This window comes from Orcinus orca, chromosome 14, assembly GCF_937001465.1.
Source record: "Orcinus orca chromosome 14, mOrcOrc1.1, whole genome shotgun sequence".
Taxonomy (NCBI): Eukaryota; Metazoa; Chordata; class Mammalia; order Artiodactyla; family Delphinidae; genus Orcinus; species Orcinus orca.
Window position 1 is genome coordinate 58,194,748 of NC_064572.1, and position 24,324 is coordinate 58,219,071.

General features: G+C 38.6%; 2 protein-coding genes across 8 annotated transcripts in view; one reads left to right on the forward strand and one right to left on the reverse strand.

Moving 5' to 3' along the window:
• Positions 1-7,502, forward strand: part of PLCE1 (phospholipase C epsilon 1) — a 317,578-nt gene extending 310,076 nt beyond the window's left edge. Inside the window, exons 29-32 of the mRNA XM_004268360.3 lie at positions 307-516; positions 5,146-5,304; positions 6,766-6,984; positions 7,314-7,502. Of these exons, the coding sequence (XP_004268408.2) occupies positions 307-516; positions 5,146-5,304; positions 6,766-6,984; positions 7,314-7,502 (777 nt within the window). The remainder of the gene's footprint in view (positions 1-306; positions 517-5,145; positions 5,305-6,765; positions 6,985-7,313) is intronic.
• NOC3L (NOC3 like DNA replication regulator) overlaps positions 1-24,324 on the reverse strand; it is a 47,836-nt gene that overhangs the window by 3,610 nt on the left and 19,902 nt on the right. For 2 of the 7 annotated variants that reach the window (XM_049696731.1, XM_004268362.3), the window contains exons 14-21: positions 21,714-21,786; positions 21,562-21,625; positions 21,409-21,480; positions 20,864-21,045; positions 19,719-19,847; positions 18,936-19,033; positions 15,929-16,013; positions 15,475-15,599 (exon numbers count right to left, since the gene is read on the reverse strand). In XM_049696731.1, coding sequence (XP_049552688.1) covers positions 15,475-15,599; positions 15,929-16,013; positions 18,936-19,033; positions 19,719-19,847; positions 20,864-21,045; positions 21,409-21,480; positions 21,562-21,625; positions 21,714-21,786 — 828 coding nt within the window. Of the gene's footprint in view, positions 1-3,398; positions 3,704-3,752; positions 8,559-15,474; positions 15,600-15,928; positions 16,014-18,935; positions 19,034-19,718; positions 19,848-20,863; positions 21,046-21,408; positions 21,481-21,561; positions 21,626-21,713; positions 21,787-24,324 lie in introns of those variants that run through there. The other 5 variants (XR_004482577.2, XM_049696733.1, XM_033425585.2 and 2 more) reach the window with 5 other exon arrangements.

The following is a 24,324-nucleotide window of genomic DNA, read 5'->3' on the forward strand; positions in this document are numbered from 1 at the left end:
CTAAGTTCACGGATTGAAAAACCTAAAGTTTTTAATTCAGTAAGAGCTCTCATTCCAGCAGTGGGAAAAATAGTTATAACTGTCTGGAGATTATGAATAAATTGTGTCATTGCCCAGAATGAACATAAACAATCCTTTTTGGACATAAGAGAATTCTTAGATCTTCCAAAAAGAATTATGCAACCGTGCAGGGTAGGTTTCACTTACAAATTGCACATCAAACCTATCCGAACCCCATGAAAATAGACTTGTTCTTTTGCCCACTCTTCACAGGTGTGCCTAAATTTGCCTTTGTTTTTTCTTTAGAGTCTGACCATTGATCAAGACACCAAACCTATTGCCACAGACTATTTTTTAATGGAAGAAAAATATTTTATATCTAAAGAAAAGAATGAATGTAGGAAACAACCGTTCCAGAGACCCATTGGTCCAGAAGAAGAGATCATGCAGATTTTAAGCAGCTGGTTTCCAGAAGAGGGATATGTTGGCAGGATTGTCTTAAAAACCCAGCAGGAGGTAAGTGTGTCCTGGGGCAGCCTACATTGTAGCAGCTCATATGTAACTCACCACCTCACCACTAGCCGCCTGCCTCAACTTCAGAATTTCTTATCATTGCAACTTGCTTTATAGTCTTCTTAAGTAAGTGTGGAGAACTGATTTTATTCTTCTGCACATATTCAGAATGTTAACTCTAAGATACAGAAATTCGGTCTAAAAATCATCCCTTAGGAAACAAAGGGAGAAAGAACTGAAGGATTCCTTAAGCATGTCATCAGTGGTGCATCCAGTGTTTTATCTGTTTATGTGAAGACATGGTTATGAGGGTCACAGTAGTGGGTAATGGAAGGCCTGGAGGCATTTTGCGTTTGGGGGTTTGTTGCCTGTTCAAGTTTTAGCTAACAAAATGTTTTGTGCTAATACATGAAATAACAGTATTTCTTTGAAAATATTCCATAACTTTACACAAAGTAAGAATAACCTCTCAGCCTTGGTCCGAATTTGTAACAATATTCCCATGATCATTCTCATAACGGAAACAATATGACTGCCCGTCAACTCGATTCTTGGGCTCCTGATGGGGTTTGCTGATGGAACACATTTTTTTTTAAATAAATTGATAGGAGCTCACTAACTTACTTCGATTTTTAAAAAATGACATACAAGATCATTACACAATCATACCTCATGATAAGTCGATAAGGAAGCAGTTGAATCAATTCAACAATTCGATTAAACAAACATTTATTGAGCACCTAAAATGTGCCAAGCCCTGTTCTAGGCACATGATCTGCCTCTTTGGGGCATGTAATAGAGCTGGGCTGGTAAAACGCCCATTGCTGGTCCATGCTTGCTGGGACACAGTAGAGATAAGGAACCCATTTTCAGCATCATGTGTTACTTTTTCACTCTCTACCTAACTATGAACGTGGCCTGCAGCATCCACAGAATTCCAGCATCTCCTCTGGGAACCAGAGCCACTGCCTTCCCTCCTAACATTGCCTTAGATGATAAAAGGACACTTGCTTTAAGCAAAGAAACGTACTTGTCTCCCTAGCGTCCTCTCCCCATCAGACATACAAATTACTAAGACGGAGGAAAAGCAATTCTAATAATAATAGCTTTATGAGAAAATAGAGGGCTTAGCTGGATTTTTGAAGCCATCTTTAATTTCTCTCTAAATTTTTTTCATATTTCTAATTGTCTTTGTCACATGTAAAAAAGTATCCTAGAAATGACAATTTCAGTGAAGAAGTGAGTTTGTTAAACCATATCTTTGCATCATGACTTACAGCATTTAACACTCTCAAGCACCCACTAGTTTGAATGATCTCATGATGTAATGGAAACCATTCTACACAAAGAAAACAGGTTCAGAGAAGTTAGATCACGCCAGGGTGAGAAGGAGACAGCACTCAAGTCTTACGGCTTCCAGGTCAGTGTTCTTTCCACTACCCTGTGCTGGCCAGGCTGGAGTTGCATCAGTCTCCGTGGCTTCTCCCACACGCAACGTGGGAGGTGGTGAGCAGGAGGAAACGTGGGCAGCCTGCTGAGTGTTGCCTTGGAACTTCATCACATGGTTGGAAGGACCAGGAGTAAGGGGTGCCCCATATGCAACTTAAAATGTATATGACAGGGCTTCCCTGGTGGCGCAGTGGTTGAGAGTCCGCCTGCTGATGCAGGGGACATGGGTTCGTGACCCGGTCCGGGAGGATCCCACATGCCGTGGAGCGGCTGGGTCCGTGAGCCATGGCCTCTGAGCCTGCGCGTCCGGACCCTGTGCTCCGCGATGGGAGAGGCCACAACAGTGAGAGGCCCGCGTACCGCAAAAGAAAAAAAAAAAAAATGTATATGACAGCAGGCAATAGAGACATCGGGAACGAATGTTTAATAAAGGCTGGTGGAACAGAAGCATTTTGAAAAAAGGAGAAATTAGAGGGGAAGCATTTTCTGATGAATACAGTACAGCAAGTTCTCCTTTATATGCCTTTGTTGGGAGAAGAGTTTCGAAATGACTGAAGTACATCTCAAAAGATAACATATTTCATGTATCTAGGCTTACCGGCTGCACAGCAACACGCAGTACAAATTTACTGATTGACGAAATGAATTCAGTGTGCATTGAATGCAAGCGGACACTGGCATAGCTGATAGATTTGGGCTATAAGTATTTCCATTTAGTTACTTTGTGGAACTAGTAACATAAGCAGTTTGCCCACGAAGCTGCAGTCTGTTACCTCTGGTCTTACCTGCCTGCCTTGTATGATTTTCTTGTCTTCTGGGCTCTCAAGCTGTTAGGTATCTTCCTATGGTCAATATGCTGTTCTCTGACACCTGCTGGATTTGAAGTCAGACAAACCTGGCTCTGACACAAATTAGATGGATGACCTTCAATGGCTCATCTGAATTCTGTAAACCTCTATGCCCTAATTTGTAAAATCTATGAGAGGAACTACCCTGCTTGACTCAAAAGATTATCATGAGACTCATGCCAAACATGTAGACAATATGTAGAGAAATGCTTAGTAGACTGTAAAGGAATACGCAAATGAAGGTTATTGTTATGGTCATAATCTGTGGCTTCTAATGTGGCTGAAAACGGCTTAAACATTAATAAGCTCTGAGTAAAGCTGTATGGAGTGCTCTTAGAAGTAATTCCCAGTGCATGGTCATTGGGATATTTTATGTGGCAACTTAGAACTTTTTTGTTTTTTGTCTTGCTTACTTACATCCTAGCTTTCAGAACCCTGAGATTATAAATTATGTCATGTGAATTAGCACCCAACCCCACTCCCCGATTGGTTAAATATATTATAATCAATGCAATGACATATTATGCAAAATCTTTAGGAACTGACATGAAATGATGATCACAGTCTTTTTTTTTAATAATCTTATTCTCTCCTTATTTCTTTTTTATTTATTTATTTATTTATGGCTATGTTAGGTCTTCGTTTCTGTGCGAGGGCTTTCTCTAGTTGCGGCAAGTGGGGGCCACTCTTCATCGCGGTGCGCGGGCCTCTCACTGTTGCGGTCTCTCTTGTTGCGGAGCACAGGCTCCAGACGTGCAGGCTCAGTAATTGTGGCTCACGGGCCCAGTTGCTCCGTGGCATGTGGGATCTTCCCAGACCAGGGCTCAAACCCGTGTCTCCTGCATTGGCAGGCAGATTCTCAACCACTGCGGCAACAGGGAAGCCCTCACAGTCTTTTAAGTGGAGAGAAAAAAGGAGTTGTAGAATAACATAGGTACTAGAGTACAGTCTCATTTTATGTAATAAAAATAAACAATGGCTCTCTCCCCTTCACGCATAATATGATGAATGGGGTCAAAACAGTTCAGTTGTGTAAATTCTAGGGACCACGACTGCAAGCTTAATGAAATGATTGGGGCGAGGCTGCGTGCCTGGTTGTTGAGAAGCCCCAGGAGCCAGTCCTTTCTGGTCCTGGCTACAGTTTGGCGCCACCTGGTGACAGTTGTCCATTTTGACTTTAAAATCAGTGGGGACTATTCTAGGTCCTGGGGCTGGCTGGACTTTCCAGGACAATGACAGTGATTCTTGGAGTCTTCTGGTTAGGTAGCACCATTTCTGTGGCCTGATCTGAGATTAAGCTAGAATGCTGAGGACTGGAGGGCCTTCCTGCCACATCCTCACTTCCTGAGATGGGGTTCCCTACTGCTCACTTGCCTTGCCTCCCCCTTGCGGAAGACAGCTTTACATAACCTCATTTGATAGGGGCCATTTGACGATCACATTATATCTAAATTCACATAATTCCAGGGTTTCTTTGTATATATTTATTCACATATACAAAAATACATTTGTATATCCATAGCAGATGGTTAAAAGGATATGCAACCTAGTAACAGTGGGCTTTTTTGTGGAGAATGAGATGGGAGAGGTGGAAGAGAAAAAGAAAAAAGGTAGAAATGGGAAGTTTGCCTTTTTATTGATATATTTTCTTACCACTAGAAAATTTTTTAAAAGATACATGTCTATAGATATATCTGTGTATGTAATATATATAATTATATATGTAAAATTCACTGAAAGCCAGCCCACCAACAGCCATCTAACCTGATGACCAATTCTCATAATTATTGAGAATTCTGTCGATATTCCTTTCGATGTGACTTACTTCCAGTCATTGTTTTAGCCTTTCCACTGTGGGTTTTGTTCATCCAGCCTGCCTGAATGCCGATTTTGCATGTTTTACGTTTCAGATGTCTAGCATTTCTTAAGTGCTCAAGGTCTGTGGGGGAATGGGTAGATTTCTCTTAAATGTATTTATTGTGTTCTTATTTGGCTTTTAGTAATTGGCAAAATGGCATATTGTCTTTTTACAAATTTATCTCTAGCTGATTTGGACTCAAAATCCACAGCTCATAGGAGCAGATCTACTGGCTTGTTCTGGACCAAACCTTATCAGCGTGTCAACATCAGCAGAAACTTACAGTACTTTCCTCCTCTAAGAAGAGAAGTAAATCGTTTTAGAATAGTTTATGAAATAGTAACTAGCGTATGGAATATAAAGCTAAGAAGTTGTTTCCACGTTACCAAGATCCATGTCAAATTTTCGCTAGGCTTTTCTTTCCTTATTCTACATCATCTTACCATCTACTCAGACTTTTCTTCTTTTTTAACACAGAACCTGGAAGAGAAGAGCATCGTTCAAGATGACAAGGAGATGATCCTGAGCTCAGAGGAGGAGAGTTTCTTTGTCCAGGTGCACGACGTTTCTCCCGAGCAACCGCGGACAGTCATCAAGGCGCCCCGCGTCAGCACTGCGCAGGACGTCATTCAGCAGGTGAAGGCCTCCCCTCCTCACCTCAGTCCTGTCCTCAGTGTGAACTATTGGGACAAATCAGATTTCAGCTCCCTTTGTGAATGAGGTTTTAGAACAAAGGGGACCTGACAAGGGAGAGTGTGCCTCTTAAGGCTGGGAAATACTGATTCCTTCAACGATACTTGCCCAGTATCTACTGTGAGTCAGGCTCTCTCTGAAGCCCCAATAATGGATCTAGAAGGTGGCTCTGCAGAGCGGGAACGTCATCATCCCAGAAAGGCCTAAGCCAATACTTAATGGCCATCTCTCAGGGATCCTTCAGAGAACATGCAGGAGGCCTCCTCTCACCCTCTCCCCTCCTCTGGTCATGCTTCTCTGTGTACATGGCTTCAGAGAACTCTGTTTCCTTCTTTTGAAGCCCTGTTATGGTTTGCGTTTATTAAACACTCACTTGAGAAGATAGCGTAACAGTTACCAGACTCTAGATCAGATTGCTCCAGGTGCAAATCCCAGCTCTACTTCTTACTAGCTCTGAGAGCTTGGACAAGTTACTGAACCATCTGAGCCTTAGTTACACTGGTGTGCTGGTAAACTGACTCACTTCAAAAAAAAAAAAAAAGGCCCTGATTTTGTAGCATTTGCCAGTTTCTATCTTGTAAATCCTCCCACCACATCTGATTCCAGTGGACTCCAGCACAACACCATGTGCTAAGCTACCATGCAGATAACATGGAGATAGTACATTAGCACTTTCCTTATAGAGTTATTGTGAAGATTAAGTAAATATATGTAAAGCACATTCACCTATTACAACACCTAGCACATGGCAAACACTACTTAAGTGCTATTTGCTATTCTTATTGCATGATAGTTTGGTTAATATTAGCCTCTTTAATAGACCTTGAACTCCCCAAACTATATACAGTATCTGGGACATAGTAAGCCCTCACTAAACATGTGATGAGTGAATAAATGCATAAATGAAAGATAATCTTGTACTAAATGAGAAGTGAGACCAGGTAAGTTCTAACATCTAAGACCCTGAGATGAAGAGGGAGCCTCGTGGAACAAAGAGGCTCCCGAGGGTCAAGATTCTGTCCCTCACTGTCTGCATGACCTTCCATCTCTACCAGCTTTGGTGGATGCAGAAAATCCAGTTCAAGTCCTTTTTCTGTTACTTACTAGCTGTGCATCCACTGGAATCTGCCTGACTTCTGTATGCTTAAACTTCCTTGTCTGAAAAATGGGCAGAGTAACACCTAAATCATGGACGGTTGTGAAGCTAAATGAGGCAATGTGGGAAAGTTCCTATAAGCTAGCTACAACTACGACAATGTATAATGAGAAGTGGGATGACATGATCTGAAAGACCCCTTCCATCTCTTAAAGTCTGGTATTTTCCCACCTCAAAGTCTCATCTACAGTGAAGCAGGTGTTGGAGATAGTGTGTCTTTATTCAGTCGATCATAACTTGTCTTTCAGACCTTATGCAAAGCCAAATATTCCTATAGCATCTTGAGCAACCCGAACCCGGGTGATTATGTGCTTTTGGAAGAGGTGGTGAAAGACACTGCCAACAGGAAGTCTTCTACCCCAAAGTCCTCCCAGCGTGTCCTTTTGGATCAGGAGTGTGTTTTTCAAGCTCAAAGCAGGTGGAAAGGTGCAGGAAAATTCATCCTTAAGCTAAAGGAACAAGTGCAGGTAAAGTGCAAGGTTATTTTTCTCTCTTCACAAATTATTTGATATTCATAACTACAGTGTAATCAAATTCAGGAGCTAGTGAAATCTAGGAGAAAGTTCCCGAGTCAAGGAAATTAGTCGGAAGAATGTTGTTTGGCTGTTTTCACTGTGTGGAAAGAAATGTCTTCCCCTCTGAGCTTCCACAGTCCTGAGAGGAGAGTCCCTCAGCCCTGCTTTCCAAAGCTCTACTTACTAGAAAGGGAACAGGAAAGGGCTTTTTCTGATAGTGTCATGTGATTGGGGACCCTGGCTTTAACCTAATACCAATGGAAGATTCTCGTTTTCCACAGGCATCCCGAGAAGACAAAAGAAAAGGCATCTCTTTTGCAAGTGAACTCAAGAAGCTCACCAAGTCGACTAAACAGCCCCGAGGACTCACATCACCTTCTCAGGTCTTGACCTCCGAAAATGTCCAAAACAAGGAGGAGAAACCTGTGGGCGGCTTGTCCTCCAGTGACACGATAGACTATCGACAGTGAGCAAGGGTAGCACGTTTTACCCAGGTATTCTGAGTCATTGCACTGTTCTGAAACGGGGGGGTCAACTTACACTACTTTGTAAGACACAGTCTGTACACTGTCGTTTGTCTTTTCCAAGAGGAGGATGTCCCTGAGGCAGGTAGGAATGGTACCCTGCAGGAAAAGGGCTCTGAAGACACACATCACTTCAGCACTGATAATTTTAGATCTCCTTATTTTGTAGATAACTAAAGGCCCCAAGAGGACAACAAACTTGCCCAAACTACAACAGCCTTATTTCATCAGACACAGAACTGTCTTAATTACTGGTAACTCACATGAACATTCTTGAAGGGCTGCTATGGGCCACTCAGCTTTTACTCCTTTGGATTTCTAGGTTGATGTTCTTCTAATTTAGGTCTGATTTACTCTCAACAACCTCAACTTCTTCTGCCTCAATTAAAAAATGAAAATCTGGCATCCAGGATGTAATGATTAAAAAGAAAGCAAAATGACATAACAGCCTGCGGTAACTCATGCCTTTGGTTGCCAGCTTACTGCTTGGTATTCACATACAGAGTAAATTTCATTCTATCTTAAAACAATTTATATGGAACCTGAATTTAAAAAAAGAACAAGCATGTGAGGAAACCAAACATAGATTTCTTCTTTTCACTTAGTTTCTTAATGAACCCAAGGGATTATTAACGCCCACCTTTCACCTGTTCCATCACAGTTCTAAGATTTAAAATTCTCAAGAGACCACCTGCACAGTGAAGGCATTGTTGCTTATACTACAGAGCTGCATCATCTGTCTTCATCACAATCAGATATTTGTAGAAGCTCATAATTAAAGAATTTATTACTATCTCTTGACAGGGCCAAATTTGACTTATAACAGCCCCAAAGAAGGCTGATACATTGAGCCAATGTTTAAGGAGCAACTCCTGAAACAACTGGTGCCCCGTATACACTTACAAAGAAAGCTCTTTCAAAACAGACGAGGCCAAATACAGGAAACTGCCTCCTCCAGAACTTCTGCACATCCCATTATCTTGGGTCAGGGCTTTTTAGGTTCTGTAAGCAAAGACTCATCAGGAAGAAATTCGGCTCTACGGCAGCAATCCGCATCACATAGCATCAGATGATAGTGAATATGCAGAGAATAGTGAGGCCCCGGGTGTCCCAGACTCTGAGAAGGCTCAGCACCCATTTTCTGTTGCGGTACCTCTGGTATCCCATTTTTAAAGTTCAGACTCACTTCCTTTCCTGCCACAGTGTCACCGAGACAGGCAGTGTCTCCGAAAGCCCAGTGAGCTTTAGGACTAAGTACCATGCTAAAAGCCTCTCCAACTTTTGGAGAGTGACAGTAGTAGTGGGTGTGTGAGCACACAATAAAGACAGTGATCAAAATTTCAAATATTGTTTTCCATATCAAGAACCTAGCATCAGATAAATCACAGGTGTGATAATGTTATGCACACCTCTCTATTATAACCTCCGTAATGACAGAGTGAAATTACACTCTGCACATAAAGAGCCCTCAGTGTGCCAGAAGATTAATAAGTACGTAAGAATACAACTCCACTAGAAATTTGACTTTAAAATAATGTGCCTGCTATAATGAGCATTACTAGTTGCTTATATTTCAGGAGCGTAGGGAGGGTGGTGGTGATTGAGACGATTGCCTTTGGACTCAATTTTCCTATAGTAAGCAGATATTCAGAATCAGTCAATTGACCTCACATCTTTCACTAAACTTGGGGAAGCTCTTTAAAAATAGCCATTGAGGGACTTCCCTGGTGGTCCAGTGGCTAAGACTCCGCACTCCCAATGCAGGGGGCCCAGGTTCGATACCTGGTCAGGGAACTAGATCCCACATGCCACAACTAAGAAATGAATGCCGCAACTAAAAGATCCCACATACTGCAACTGAAGATCCTGCACACGGCAACAAAGATCCCTGTGCTGCAACTAAGACCCAGCGCAGACAAATAAATAAATAGATAAATAAATATTTTTAATTAAAAAATAAAATAAAAATAGCCACTGATATAATAGTAATAGCCATTGGTGCATCTATGGGAATATAGATCCCATGTTATTAATTTTACAAATGGTGTTTCGAAGAAAGCATTTGTGAAAAAAGAAGGGCCTTTCTGTATATGCTCGTAAGAAAAAAAGTTTAACATTTTTATTGCTTTCTGAGTGATATATTTCATGTTATTTGTTCTGAAATATTCACCTCTAAAGTTTCAAGTTACCTCCTAATAATAATCTAAGAATTTCTAAACAAATAATTAACTAGTTGACAGACGTCCACCTTTTTTTTTTTTTTAAAGCTGAAGTTTAATTATGGTTTTAAAAAAAAAATCTTTCTAAAGAATGTGATGTTCCAGGGCAGAAATAGCCTAATGTTCCACCTCCCAGGAACATCATGTTCTACCACTGTGAGTTTATAGGAAATAGTCTCTCCCCCAAACCCAGTCACCAGAGCTTGGGTTTCTGTTGGTTGAACAACCTTAAACCTTGCTACGCTATGGACATTTCTGCTCCTTCACTTTAAAGAGACTAACAAGCCTATGTATACAATTTTACAGGTGAAGATCTTTGGGCAAGAAGTTATAAAGTCAAGAATGAACATGATGGAAACAAATATAACTTCCTTATTTTCATTAGACTTAAACTGGAAATTGATGATTTCTGAACTTGCGATATGAGGTCCACACTGAGGTCAAGCAAAATGGCACAGGGCTGGCTACCAACCAGTTTCCTGATGAAGCAAAGAAGCCCAGCAGACTGCCACTTTACATGTGTCAACAGTTGGAAAAACCATTGCTAACCTTGTAATAATTGACTTAGAACAAGGGTCAACAAACTTTGTAAAGGGCTAGACAGCAAATATTTTAGGCCTTATGGGCCATATGGTCTCCACTGCAATGACTCAACTCAGCTGTAGTGCAAAAGCAGCCATAGACAATACACACGTGAATGAATGTGGCTGTGATCCAAGAAAACTATATAGACACTGAAATTGTAATTTCATACAATTTTCCCATGTAATAAATATTCCTCTTTTGATTTTTTAAAATCATTTAAAAATGTAAAAACTATTCTTAGTTCAAGAGCCATACGAAACCAGGTGGCAGGCTGGATTTGGCCCAAGGGCCATAGTTTGCTGACCTGACTTAGAAAACTGGGAACAAGATGCAGAGGTATGAAAACAAGCAGGCTAGTTTAGTCATACATTTTATGGCTGAGAATTGGAAGATTCTGGGCATTGCAAGTGTAAATATGTCCTATAAGATTCATTAAAAATTAATTCAATTTAGTTTCTATATTGTGTACCATTGTGAATTCTGTAGTATTTCTTTTTAGCTACAGAATGATGTTGGGTTTTTTTACGTTCATTGCTTATATATTCACAGAATTTGGTTTCCATAAAATGAAGTTAGAATAACGTATATCTACTGAGTTGTGACATCTTAACAAGAAACTTAACCATGTTTTTAAAGCAAAAGTAGATTGTTTGTGTTTATTTATTTTACTAGGTCTGTACTGACATTGTACCTATATATTTATTATACACAGCTTTCTTGATACTGCTTGCAGATTAGAAGCGTTAGTGGTTCTATCTCACTATTTGAAGCCAAATCTCCTAAAAAGAAAATGTATGCTCTGGATATCTGAAACAGGCCAGAATTGCATGTAACTTGCCATTTAATGTAAATTATTTTAAAAACCTTGCTGTATAAAACTATCATGTACGTGTAAAGGATTCTTCTTATTCTTGGCATGAAGCAAATTATGATTTTTAAAATGAAAGGTGTTCCTCTAAGTAAAATCCAAATTTTATCTTTCTATTGACATTAAAATTTAAAATGTTTTTCTTCAAATTATAAAACACACTAAAAATCCTAACCTTTGCTTTGAGAAGTTTTTCACCATAAAAAATGAATAAAACAATCCCCAAGTTCTTTGCATACGCTAACAGAAGTGTTAAAAACACACGGCCCAGCTTTCATGTTACTGGAAGTTCTGACTGAGTCAAAGCTTTAATGCTAGAAGAGCCACATTTGCTTGTCAACAGAATTCAGGCTATTCCAGTTCGATGTCATTTGTACAGTGCTACAGGTTTCTTTTTAAATCAAATAATCAGTCTACAACAAATGTACAATGCTGCCTCATTTTTTAAAATATTCCAGAAACCGTAATCAAGTTTCTCTAAACTAAGAGGCATTTTTTCCTCTGGTTGGGCTTACTGTGTCATAAAAATTGGGTTACTGGTCTAACTGGCAAGAGTCAAGATGAAAACTGTGCAGAGTAGCGAGATGGAAAGCAAGACCGGTCTCACTAGGTTTATCACTTGGCCTTCACTCTAAGCCCTGCAGCGCCCCACCCCATGGCCCTTAGCACAAAGTCTGAAACTTACCTTGAGACTGCAAGGGAGACTAGGTTTTAGCAAGTGAGTGAACCCAACCTCCGGCCTATGTTGCAACCCAACTTGATGGTTCATTCTGAGGTGAAAGGACATACTCTGCTGTATTTGAGTCTTGGGGACTTTAGGGGGGACTACTCTACTATTACAGCTAACCAGCACAGCCTGGTGTTTGCCAAAAGTAGGAAATTTTGATTTAGATCGTCTCTGAATTATACAGTTATATTACTATAGCAAATGAAAGAAATTATCCCATTTAGAATGCATCTAAAATAGTCACCCACACTATACCCATTACTACTTCATACTTTCCATACCATTAAAAATTTGGGTAGCAAACCTTCATCAGTAAAGTCGATGTGGAAAAGAATCTAAATAATACAAGCTGGCTGAAACCCCCACCAAGTGGGAGAAATGAAGGGTATGGCGCCCACAAGCACGCAAACCCCAGACCAGTTGGAACCAGAAGGTTGATGATGCTGACTCCCACTTACGTCACCATCAACCAATCAGAATGTCCATGAGCTAATGGCGCCCTCTTTGAACCATTACTATAAAACTCCTCACTACCCGCTCCAGGTCGGGACACACAGTTTTGAGGGCATTAACCCCCTGTGGTCCCCTTTGCCTGGCAAAGCAAGAAGCTGTTCTTTTCTACTTCACTCAATAAACAAACAAATATGCAAACTGTATTTACTACAAGATTTTGAAAAAAAGTATTTTTAAATGCTTCACTAAAAACAGAAAGGAGCATGAATTCTGTTAGGTGGCGCCACGTTTAAGATTATGATAGCTGGCAAGAAAAGATTAGAACAAGAATCCAATGTGATGTGTGATGCTGGAAAAAACATTAACTTCCTCTCAGTCACCTCCTCTGTAACTGTTTGTTTCGCAAACTAACGTGAGATTATATAAGGGTGTGAAGGAGTTGAGAATAAGTTTGAGAATAAATCTGCAGGAAGTAACATTATTTGTGCAGAAAGTGCCTTCTTAAAGGAACGTCTCTTTTCGTGTCATCCTTACCAAGTAAAAGTTATTTATAAATTCTCTAGCTGGGGAGAAATATGGAGTCTCGACTCAACAAAAGTGAGTCAAAAGTCAAATTTACTTTCACACAAAGGTCTCCCATCGTGATGGCTCTGGAGACACTGGAGGCTCACTAATGAAAGCGGGCCTCCCCTATGGCTCCGTATGTGCTTTTTTTTAAAACACATCTTCCCCTTCCTCTGTTCTCTCCCTTTCTAGTACCTCTGTAGACCTCTCCTCTTCTGCCAGACACCCGAAAGCCTTGCTTAATTCTGAAAAGTAATCAGAGCTTGCGTACTGACCTGGTAAAACTGAATTAACTAAACCACAAAGCGCCACAACTCTGCTCCCATGCCAGTAGGGAGGATTTTCCTGGCTGGTGTCTGATCTTGAACTTGGCATAGTGAGAGGCAGCCTACACGGAAAGAGCTCTCTAGCGGGCTGCCTCAAACACTTTTAGTTGCTTCTCTTAAATCAGCAGCAAGGCAAGAAGAGGAGAATACCTGGACCCTCCAAAAAGTTGTTAGAAAAGGAGACTGCCTCTTACACAAAGCCCAAACTTGGGTCAACATGATACAGTACATCGTTAACAATTTATATGTTCTCTGCCATTTCTTCCTATCAACTTCCTAAATGCAGTCCTTGCATGATGGCTAAGGATTCTGACAGGAATACCTGAGTGTTTTTGAAATACTGAATCTCCATGATTACCAAGCTGTTCGTACACATCTCTTAGATCCAAAACATACTATGCTCAAGTCTGCCATCCAGCAGGCCTCTGAAACCTTCCCTTTCAGATGATACAGGTCTCTGAACTTTGAAACAACTCACTCTGACACTGAATTGGGTAATGTTGTGTTCAAAAAAATGTGTGAATGCTCTGACTCAACATGCAAGGGCATGGAAGACTGAGGCTACGTCTTATGCCTGTTATTACCCGACTTCACTTTTAAGTGCGTAGCACAGTGCTAAGCACATAGTAGGTGCTCAATATTTATCTAGTTAAAAAAACAGACATCGAGGCTGTAGTTTACTATAGCCTCAGGGTGTATGTTATTATTAATGACTATAATATTTAGTTCTGAAAATGAAACTCATCATTACAAGGCTACAGAAGTTAGTGCACAAATGTTTCATCCTCAAATTCATATAGGATATTCAAATACAAGATGTATAATTTTATGGTCCCACTGTGATTCGCTTATGTGTAACAAGGTTAAAAGCATAATACAAGTGTGAAATAGTTGATGAATTTTTATTTTAAAATTGATTTTTCATTTAAACTATAGTTTTTGCTGCCAACGTGAAATATAAATGTATTTGTATATGTTTGGAAAATAAATGATTTGTGACATGTACTGGTCACTTGTGCTCCAACGGCAAAAGACCCCTTGGTCATCTAAACAAATATTCATAACATTCCTGAACTTTAATATCTAAAAAGTGCATTAAAAGCAAGTATTTATATAATGAACCACACATTTCTCACCATTAAATAATCAAGCCTAAAAAAATTGATCTTAAAAACACTTTTTAAAACCACATATAATATGCTAAAAGATTAACATGCGTCATTAAGCTGATATTCCCCACTCTGCTGGAATGATAAAGGAACGTTCTATTTTCATTTACTTCCTGAGAAAAAAAAGAACTTTAAGCACTACCCTAGGCCAAAATATTTGGCTTCTACAGCTTTGAAGAAATAGATCTACTTAGTTGGACTGCTGTGCATTTTTTAAAATGCTCACTAGAAAGCAGAAAAATGCAGCTGTTTTATTCAGCTATTCACAGTAGAGGATATTTATAACCTGGTCATTAAAACACTTATTTCATAAGCCATTCCTAGAATATGGCAATAGCTGTCACATAAAATACTGCTTTTTAATTATATTCATAAGAATAGGCATTTCATCTGTTTAAAAAAAAAATGAAGGGAGAAAAAAAAAGAAAGCCCCTCGCTGGGTACCCTTTATCCTTAAAACAGAATGGTAAAGAAAGTCTCAGACTTGGTTTTTTCCACCATCACCCTCCAGAGCATGTCAGAAAATGCGACGAACTTCAAAGAGACTAGAATCACACTCAAACTTTCTTTGAAAGTAGCCATGATGAGCATTCTTTTTCACAAATGCCAAATTAGGTTACTTCTTGAAGCATATCGTCCAGTAAGAGCCAAAGAACCTGGTATCCAATTGCAAGCTATTTTTTCTTTTCTCAGAAATTTTCATAAAAATATATACACTCAAATTTAGAATGTTTCTCACTTCCATCATGGTGGTACAATAAAAAAAAACACTTATTTCGTTATTAAAAAGTATTTGGTTATAAAGAGTAACTGAATGGTAGAAAGCAGTCTCATGGTCTTGATTTTCCTGTGCATATTTTCAGAATTGGGGCAGAACCCTGTGCCACACAAAGGATAATTCTTCCTCCTCAAGAGAAGGTCCTAAATTAACAATCTATCTTTATGTGCATCTGCACAAACACACAAATATACAACAAAAGTCCCCTGACTTTTCATTTTTCTATTACCGTACTGATGTTTCCAAATATTTGGTGAAATCCAGAGGCGACTGAGTAGCAACTTCACTACAATGTCTTTTGATTAGTTGACTTATCTCTTCACTTAAAAATGAATCCCCTTGTAAAACTTTATCCTGAAAAAATATTAAAAGTATGAGTTAAAAGTCTGCTTATGCCATAAGCAAAAGCCAAGCTGTGAGCAAAGTTAAAAATGGCAACAGCTGACACCAAACTAACACATGAAAAATAACGACAGGTGCTGGGTCAGGTCTTGGACATATCAGCCATATCCTGCATTGAATGAAACAGTCTCCTGACTGTCTCTACAGAATTCCAACCCCAGAAATCTATCCTACCATCAACTCCTAGCACGAAACAAGCAAGTTGAAATCAGGTATTAAGAGACATATTAATTTAGTTTTTATTTCATCCTTTAAAAAAAATAATGAAAAGTGTCACATACCTTCCTTTTGGAATTTGAAGATTCAACAGGAGGATTGAATGTCATTGCTGCCATGCTATAAGCCTCAAAAAGTTCTGCAGGAGATCTATAATCACAAATATAAGAAAAGTAAAGACACCACCATATCTGTGTAACTTGAAAATAGATTGTACCCACAGAATTAGACTGTACACAGAGAAAACAATTAGATTGTACTCATTATTCTAAACCTAGATATAACATAATCCTGCTTTCGTTTTTGTTTCTTTTTTCTCATTAAAATCTTCTTTGTCCCAGTTTTATTTTCTTGCAGTTTTATTCAGATATAATTGACATACAGCACTGTGTAAGTTTAAGGTGTACAGCATGATCTGACTTGCATACATCATGAAATGAATTACCACAATAAGTTTAGTGAACCTCCATCATCTCACATAGATACAAAATTAGTGAAATAGAAAAAAAATTTTTCCTTCTGATGAGAACTCAAGATTTATTCACTTAACTTTCATATATAACATACAATAGTTTAATTATATTTATCATGTTGTACATTACATCCCTAGTACTTATTTATCCTATAATTGGAAGTTTGTACTTTTTGACTGCCTTCATCCAATTCCCCCTTCTGGTAGCCACAAACCTGATCTCTTTTTCTATGAGTTTGTTTGTTTTTGAAGTAAAATTGACCTACAACTCTGTTAGTTCCTGTTACACACATAGTGATGATTTGATATTTCTATACATTTCAAAATGATCACCACGATAAGTCTACTTACCACTTGTCATCATACAAAGATATTGTATAATTATTGACTATATATCCCACACTGTACATTTCATACCTGTGACATTTATTTTGCAACTGGGAGTTTGTACCTCTTAATCTCCCTCACCTATTTCTCTCCTCCTCCTAACCCCCTCCCCTCTGGCACCACCTGTTTGTTCTCTGTATTTATGGCTCTGTTTCTGTTTTGTTTGTTCATTTGTTTTGCTTTTTAGAGTGAAATCATACAGTATTTGTCTTTCTCTGACTTATTTCACTTAGCATAATCCCCTCTAGGTCCATCCATGTTGTTGCAAATGGCAAGCTTTAATTCTTTTTTTCATGGCTGAGTAATATTCCATTGTGTGTATATATACCTCATCTTCTTTATCCATTCATCTATTGGTGGGCATTTAGGTTGCTTCCGTATCTTGGCTATTGTAAATAATGTGGCAATGAACATAAGAATGCATGTATCTTTTCTAATTATTGTTTTTGTTTTCTTTGGAAACCAACAAAACACACTTATATAAAATAAATCCTAAATCCCCATGTTATGACATCATTATCCAACTAAATCCACCTCAGAGAGGTCTGGTATACATTTAGAAATATAGGTCTGGACAAAAAGGCTGAGCAAAAAGCCCTCAAGCTCAATATGATCAAATCCCAACTCAACCCGTTATGTGAACGATATGCAACTAAGTGTAAGTTAGTCATGAGAGCATAGGCATGGAGTCACCTTCCACGGATTTCAATCAGCTCAACCCTTCAGCTGTTTGCCTGGATTGAAAGCAAGGAGAGGCCAATCAGGACAGAATAAATGTCTATACCCATGCATGTAAATGAATCCTTAATGACCTGAGATTGGTTCATATTCTCCAAAGGAGATTGGCAAGGGATGCAATCAGGCTCACATCCCAAGCTCCACTCCCCAGGGGAAGCCCATCAAGAGTCTCCCTTCTCAAGCCTTTGGGATAATCCATTCAACTTCCTCCAGAAAAGGAAACCTCTGGCATAAATGAGGCAAATGGTGAAGATCTCTGACAAAAACATACCAGAAAAGGATTGTGAAGAAGTGACAAAGAATCATTTTCTCCTTTTCCTTTTGAAAAACAAAGCCGGGGTACAGGTGGGAAGTATGAAGGATGAAAGAAGTAAATGGCCATTTTACTATTTAATAAGAGCAAAGGTTACCTCTATCCTACCCAGAAGGAAAAGGGTTTACAGGAAATTACAATATATGTCTCATTTAGAGAGGGATACATCTGACTACTGCCTTGTAAAAATATAGACCTGTTTCGTCAAACCTCTCAGTATTTCAAGAGAAGCTGGAAATGATTTTTGGCGAATTCTTCCAATATTTAAAAGATACCAACCAATTAGATTCTTGTTCAAACTCTGAAGAGGCCAGAAAATCTTGCCTACAGGTCACTTGTCTGTGATCTCTGATTTAAAGAAACCAGTGGGCTTGCAAAGGAGGGGAAAAATCTGCAACAAAATATTAATTCTGAGTGATGGGAATATTACAAGGGTGTCATACCATTTTCTCTTCTTTTCTGTATAACTGAAGTATTTCCTAGTTGACTTTGTGGGGGAAAAAACGATAATTACTACTGTTTCAACTTCTCTGTACGAATTTTTTTCAGATCAAAAAGTTGTGGGAAAAGAAACTTCTTTTAGAAGGACGCTTTTCCCCATTTGGAAGCGTGTAAGGTGAATGCTGGAAGTGCCAGTCCAAACTCTCACAGGTCGGGGGCACTGAACAGAGATGGCTATGAGGGCCAAGGAGAGAAACTGCTCCCTTCTGGGTGGCAGTGTTCAAAGCACTTCTTTTCTCTCCCTCCTCACTTCTCCCTTTCTTGTCCTAGCAGAACCATTTGGATGGGGGAAAAAAAAAGGTTCTGTGGATGGACTCATGGACCTTCACATAAAGCAAATATGGCATCATCTTATTAAATGTTGAACCTAAGTAATGAGCATATGGGGATTCACTATTCTTTCTACTTACCTGTATGTGTGAAACGTTTTATGACCAAAAAAAAAAAAAAAGTTAAGTAATTACTCAAAACAAACTAACAAAATCACAGTCAGCAATGTTTTCTCTTTGGAATAATTCAGGAATATGAAGTGGACCAAGTCCAGATAACCAACCAGCACTTTACATTTTGAAATCTATTACTTTGTAAAACAGACTTCTCATAGTCAAAACAGCTATCAACTGAAATTTGCAGTTCTATAATAAGGCAATGCTAATACTACCTTCGGCTCAACTCTGGTTTGAGTGCTTCCGAGCCTTCGGAAGGGGCTCCAGCGATGAGGTGAGCTGCAAATCTTTGCACTATAGGATGGTAATGTCGCTGAAGGGGAAACAGGACAACCATATTTTGCACGGGTCAATATTTTATAAGATACTAGCTATACTTTAATAAACATTAATTTTTAAAAAAAACCACATATGCATATGTACTTCATTACAACCACATACCTACAGAAAAAAAACAGTATCTTTGCTCACAAGATTCCAACACAAATCTGTTTGATGACCAAGTTCACTGAAGTAGCTTAGTCTTGCTTTTACAGTATGAAAAGAAAAATCAAAAGGCAATTTCTCTTTCAGAGTGAAAAAAGTTAGTTTACAACAGGTTCCCTAAAACGTATTTCCACTACAATGCTGCTGCTGTCCGCACTGTAGGAGCACACCGTAGGTGAAACCCTCTTGAAACTGGCGGGCCGCAGGCCTCTGGAAGTCCCCCTGAATAAGACCCAATACAAATGTGCCTGATAACATATCTTCTATTCTGAATAGTGTCAGGGAGTGACTTCAAGAAATCTCACCCCACAATACTGAAATCACTTTCTGCTTCCTTAGAAAATGCATCTCAACATCTTAATAGTAAGAGCAAAGTGAAATGTACAGTATTTAGACAGGAATTCTATGAAAGGCAGTCCCAGAACAAAATATGTTAAGTTCTCTGGCAATTATAACTACTTGGGGGAAAAACTGAAAAAGCCCTCACAAAAAGGGGAGGGGGGGGCTCTTACCCTCAGTGCATGCAATTCCCAAAGAGCAGTGTTCTGAGCATTGCAGTACTCAGGTTCATCCAGCTCAGGAAGGAAAACTCCACTACCCTGAGATTCATTGTCAAGCAACAGATCTGTTTTGGGGAAAGTCTGCAAAAATGTCACATAAAAAGAAGGATTAATTAAAGTAATATTATTAATTTTAAGAACGTTATTGGATTCTGTACTTTTACACAATTTGATTTTACAGTTACATAAGAGCTATAAGCACATGCACTTTATACCGTTTTAATTTATGCAATTTAAGTTTATTCCACAAGAGAACAAAAGAATATTAGCTTGCTTTGAAAAGAATTAATTTTATCTTGCAAAAGAAAACAGATATTCTTTCATTCAGCAACCCCACTTTTAGGAATCTTTCCTATAGAAATAATTACATCAGATATACTTATAAGAATATTCACTATAGCATCATTTATAATAGCAAAAAAGGAAATATCTTACATCCATCAGAAGAAAAATGTAAAGTGTAAAAGCCAGACTGCCTAAATTTAAATCCCATCTCTGCCACTTACTAGCAGTGTCATTTTAGACAAGTTTCTTAGTCTCTCTGGACCTCAGTTTTCCCCATCTATAAAATGGGAACAATAATAGTAGCTACTTCACAGAGTTGTTATGAAAACTGAGTTAATTTTTGTAAAGCATTGTAACAGTGGAATTCATACAGTAAGAACTATGTATTTGTTAAACCAATAATCATTAAAGAGACCAAGTAGCTGTATTTGTACTGACACAAAATGTGTTCATCACCATTAAGTGTTAAAAAAGAGTTGTAGAACAATATTGTATATCATAATCCCCTCTCCATTAAAAAAGAAAAAAGTTTTGTTGTTTGTGTGTGTTTAGTGTACACATTTATAAATGAATTTTTTTTAAGTTTTCTGGAAGGATACCCACCAAATCGTAAAAATGGAGAGTGTCAGTAGGGGTGGAGTGCTTTCCTTTTGTAATTTTATGTACTTCTTTTATCACCTTAACTTGTTACAAGTGTGAATTACTTTTATAATTAAAATAATAATGTAAATGGAGGAAAAAAATGTGCATCGAACAAAACACCATTGTTGCACTGTAAGAACTTAGCTCTATTCGTTTGCATCACTACTTACATGCATTAATATTCTGTTAGTTGCTAAAATGCCAATGCTTGAATTTGGAAGCACATGAAGAGCAAGGGTACAAAGGCGCTTGATGAAGGCAAGGGCCCGCTGCTGAGAAACCTGCTTTCTGCGCTTAGTCAGCATGACGTCAAGGCACTGGAGGACGATCTCAACACCTTCATTCGTAGCACCTAAAACAGCAGATATACCCTTTGGGGCTGTTCTCATTACTTTTTCATTATGCAACTTCACTGAACTTTGGAAGAATCCAAGAGGAGCCTGTCGCACCTGTCCCACATCATTTCCCTATGGAAACGATGAAGCAGTGCCAGACTGCTCACACAATAATGTGAGTTGCACTGCATCTCCAGTCAATTCCAAAAGTTCTCTCACTCCAAGTCTCACTTAAGGTTAAATACAGATGTGTAGCACTGGCAGGCCAGCATTTTATATACCTGCTCCTATTTCTCAATTTTCATTGACTATAATTCCAGTCACAAAATATTCTTAGAAGATAAAGATTTATTAAAGACACATTATCTAAACATACATACCTGCATGTAACTTGAACAGTGTTCTGTAAAGATGTGTATAGAATTTCATTGGATCAATATTCAGAACATCACCTTTGAAATGAGAACAAAAATTAGGTATGTTAAAGCCTCCAAAGGCAAAGAAAACAAAACTTAATCAAGAAAGTACCTTACCTTGCCCAGAAAGAACATGAAAAGCAGTCTGGACACAGTGAAGACTTTCTTGATAGCTTAGGTCCTTAAAACGAAGAGGAAAAAAAAAAAAGGATATTAAGAATAATTACAATTTATATCTTAAAAAGTAATTCATTAGTAGAGTTACTTACACCAGACTCAATGAGAGAATGTAGAACTACTAATAAATCATCAAAAAACTCCACATTTATAAGGTGAGCAAACCTAGAATCAAACAAAACTTAGTTAAAAGGTAACCTAAAAATAGACATAAAACAGTTAAAAATTAAACCTGACTTTAAAACCATATTTTCAATATTACTTATTTCAAAATGTTAGCTATGATGGAGATGATGGTGATTATCGATACTTTTCATTAATTCAGACTGGCCCCTTTGGACAATTCATCCACGACTGGACACTATACTCAGCAGGAATATATGAGGCACTAAACAAACTAAATATATTTCAAAAATACTCCTACCCAGAGAAAGAAATTGCTAAGAGCAAACAAGTTCTCTGAGTCAAGTTGACCAGGTGTCCAACAATGTTCTAAGTCACAAAGGAGTCAGCAGTTACAGCTTCTAGGAAAATGGGGCAGGAAGAAGGAAAGGAGGAAAGATTTTGCTATTAATTAGAAAATGGACCCTATGAAAGCTTTAAAAAGAAAAGAAAAAATCTTGGAGCTAGTGTCTAGTTCAGGCTCAGCAATTAATTACCTATATAATCCTAGGTAAGAGCTGACTGTCCTGGCCTTCTATTTTGAAAAATAACTGAGATCATTCAATAGAGTTAAAGAGAAAGAATCATGTGAGCTACTAAATGTAAGAGGACTCTGTACACTATAAAATATCAGGCACCGAAGTAGTTAAAGTCAGGATATCTCTTCAATATTAGTGCAAGAGCCTTTGACACTGTAAATCTTAGAAGAAGGAAGGACCTCAGAGGTCATATATTCCCTGTGTATTGGTACAACCTTTTTGGGAAGTAATACGGCAATATTTATCAATATTTAAAATGATCATACTCTTTGACCTAGCAATATGTGCACACAAGTACACTGAAGATATTTCCAGTGTAGCACTGGGGACTGACCAAATAAAGTATTAAATATCCATGACATGGAGTATTATGAACTTAAAAAGAAAAGTGGGTCTATATGTGCTAACATAGAAGGATACCCAGAATAACTGTTTATCCAAAAAAGAAAGGAAGTTACAGAACAGTATACATTTATGTGAAAGATTCAATTTCTATGAAGGAAGGCAGGTGGGCAGATTTACATACTGATATAGGAAGGAAGGGAACTTGTGATCTTTTAATTCTTAATTGCATTATTTGAATTTTTTAAATGAGCATGTATTATTGAAAATTTGTTTAAATAAACAAATTGGTCATTAGAACTTCCCTGGTGGCACAGTGGTTGAGAATCCACCTGCCAGGGCTTCCCTTGTGGTGCAGTGGTTGAGAATCCACCTGCCAATGCAGGGGACACAGGTTTGATCCCTGGTCCAGGAAGATCCCACATGCCGAGAAGCAACTAAGCCCATGTGCCACAACTACTGAGCCTGCGCTCTAGAGCCCATGAGCCACAACTACTGAGCCCATGTGCCACAACTACTGAAGCCCACGTGCCTAGAGCCCATGCTCTGCAACAAGCCACCACAATGAGAAGCCCGCACACCGCAACAAAGAGTAGTCCCCACTCGCCACAACTATAGAAAGCTCGTGCGCAGCAATGAAGACCCAACACACAAAAACAAAAAAGAAAAAAAGAAATTGATCATTGAAAAAAACAAACAACAGGTCCTACCTAAGGTAAGAATAATCCCTTCTCTATGAACCTCTGACCAACCTCTCTTTCAATGACAAGACCACACTATCTTATAAGGCAAAGCATCTCATCACCAAATAGCTACAGTCATTAGAAAGTAATTTCTTCTACATTGAACCAAATTTGCCTTTTCTCTATCTTCCAGACATTAGTCCTATTTCTAAAGCTGTGCTGTCCAACGCAGCCACTGGCCATTAGGGATGTGAAATGTGGCTAGTCCAAACTGAGATGATGTGCTATAATGTAAAACATATATGACTTTTAGAAGATACAGTATGAAAAAAGCCATGCCAAATATCTCACTAATGTTTAATCTCATTAATGTTTTGACATTAATGTATGTCAAAATAATATTTTAGATAAAATGAGTTCAACAAAATATATTTAAGTTAATTTCATCTGTTTCTTTTTCCTTTCCAATGTGGTTAACAGAAAATTTTAAATTTCATATGTAGTTCACACTATGTTTCTATTGGATAGCACTGTTCTACAGGACAATACCTCAAATAATTGTAGAAAACTATCCTGACAACCATTATTCTGGCTCACATCCCCCAGTAGGTTCATTAGTGTTGACAGAATACACGAAGACCTATCTTAAGAGGAACAGATTATGCAAGACTAAAAACTGACTACAGAACAGAAGGAAAGCAGAACTGAGGGACGAACCCTAGGGACAGCGAGAACTAAGTAATAAGTAGGAGGAAAGAGTTAGCGAAGGAGATTTTTAAAATAAAAGGTTTGAGATGAGAAAACCAAAAAAGTGCAGTGTTATGAACAGTTCCAAGGAAAAGCTGGTGACAAATAAAAAAGGAATGAGAACTAAGAAGGACACCGGGTCATCATTAGTGAACCCTGTTTAAAATTCATGGTTACCTCGGTCTTATTGATTTAGAAAGAATCTAAAAGGCTTCAACCTACACAGCCCT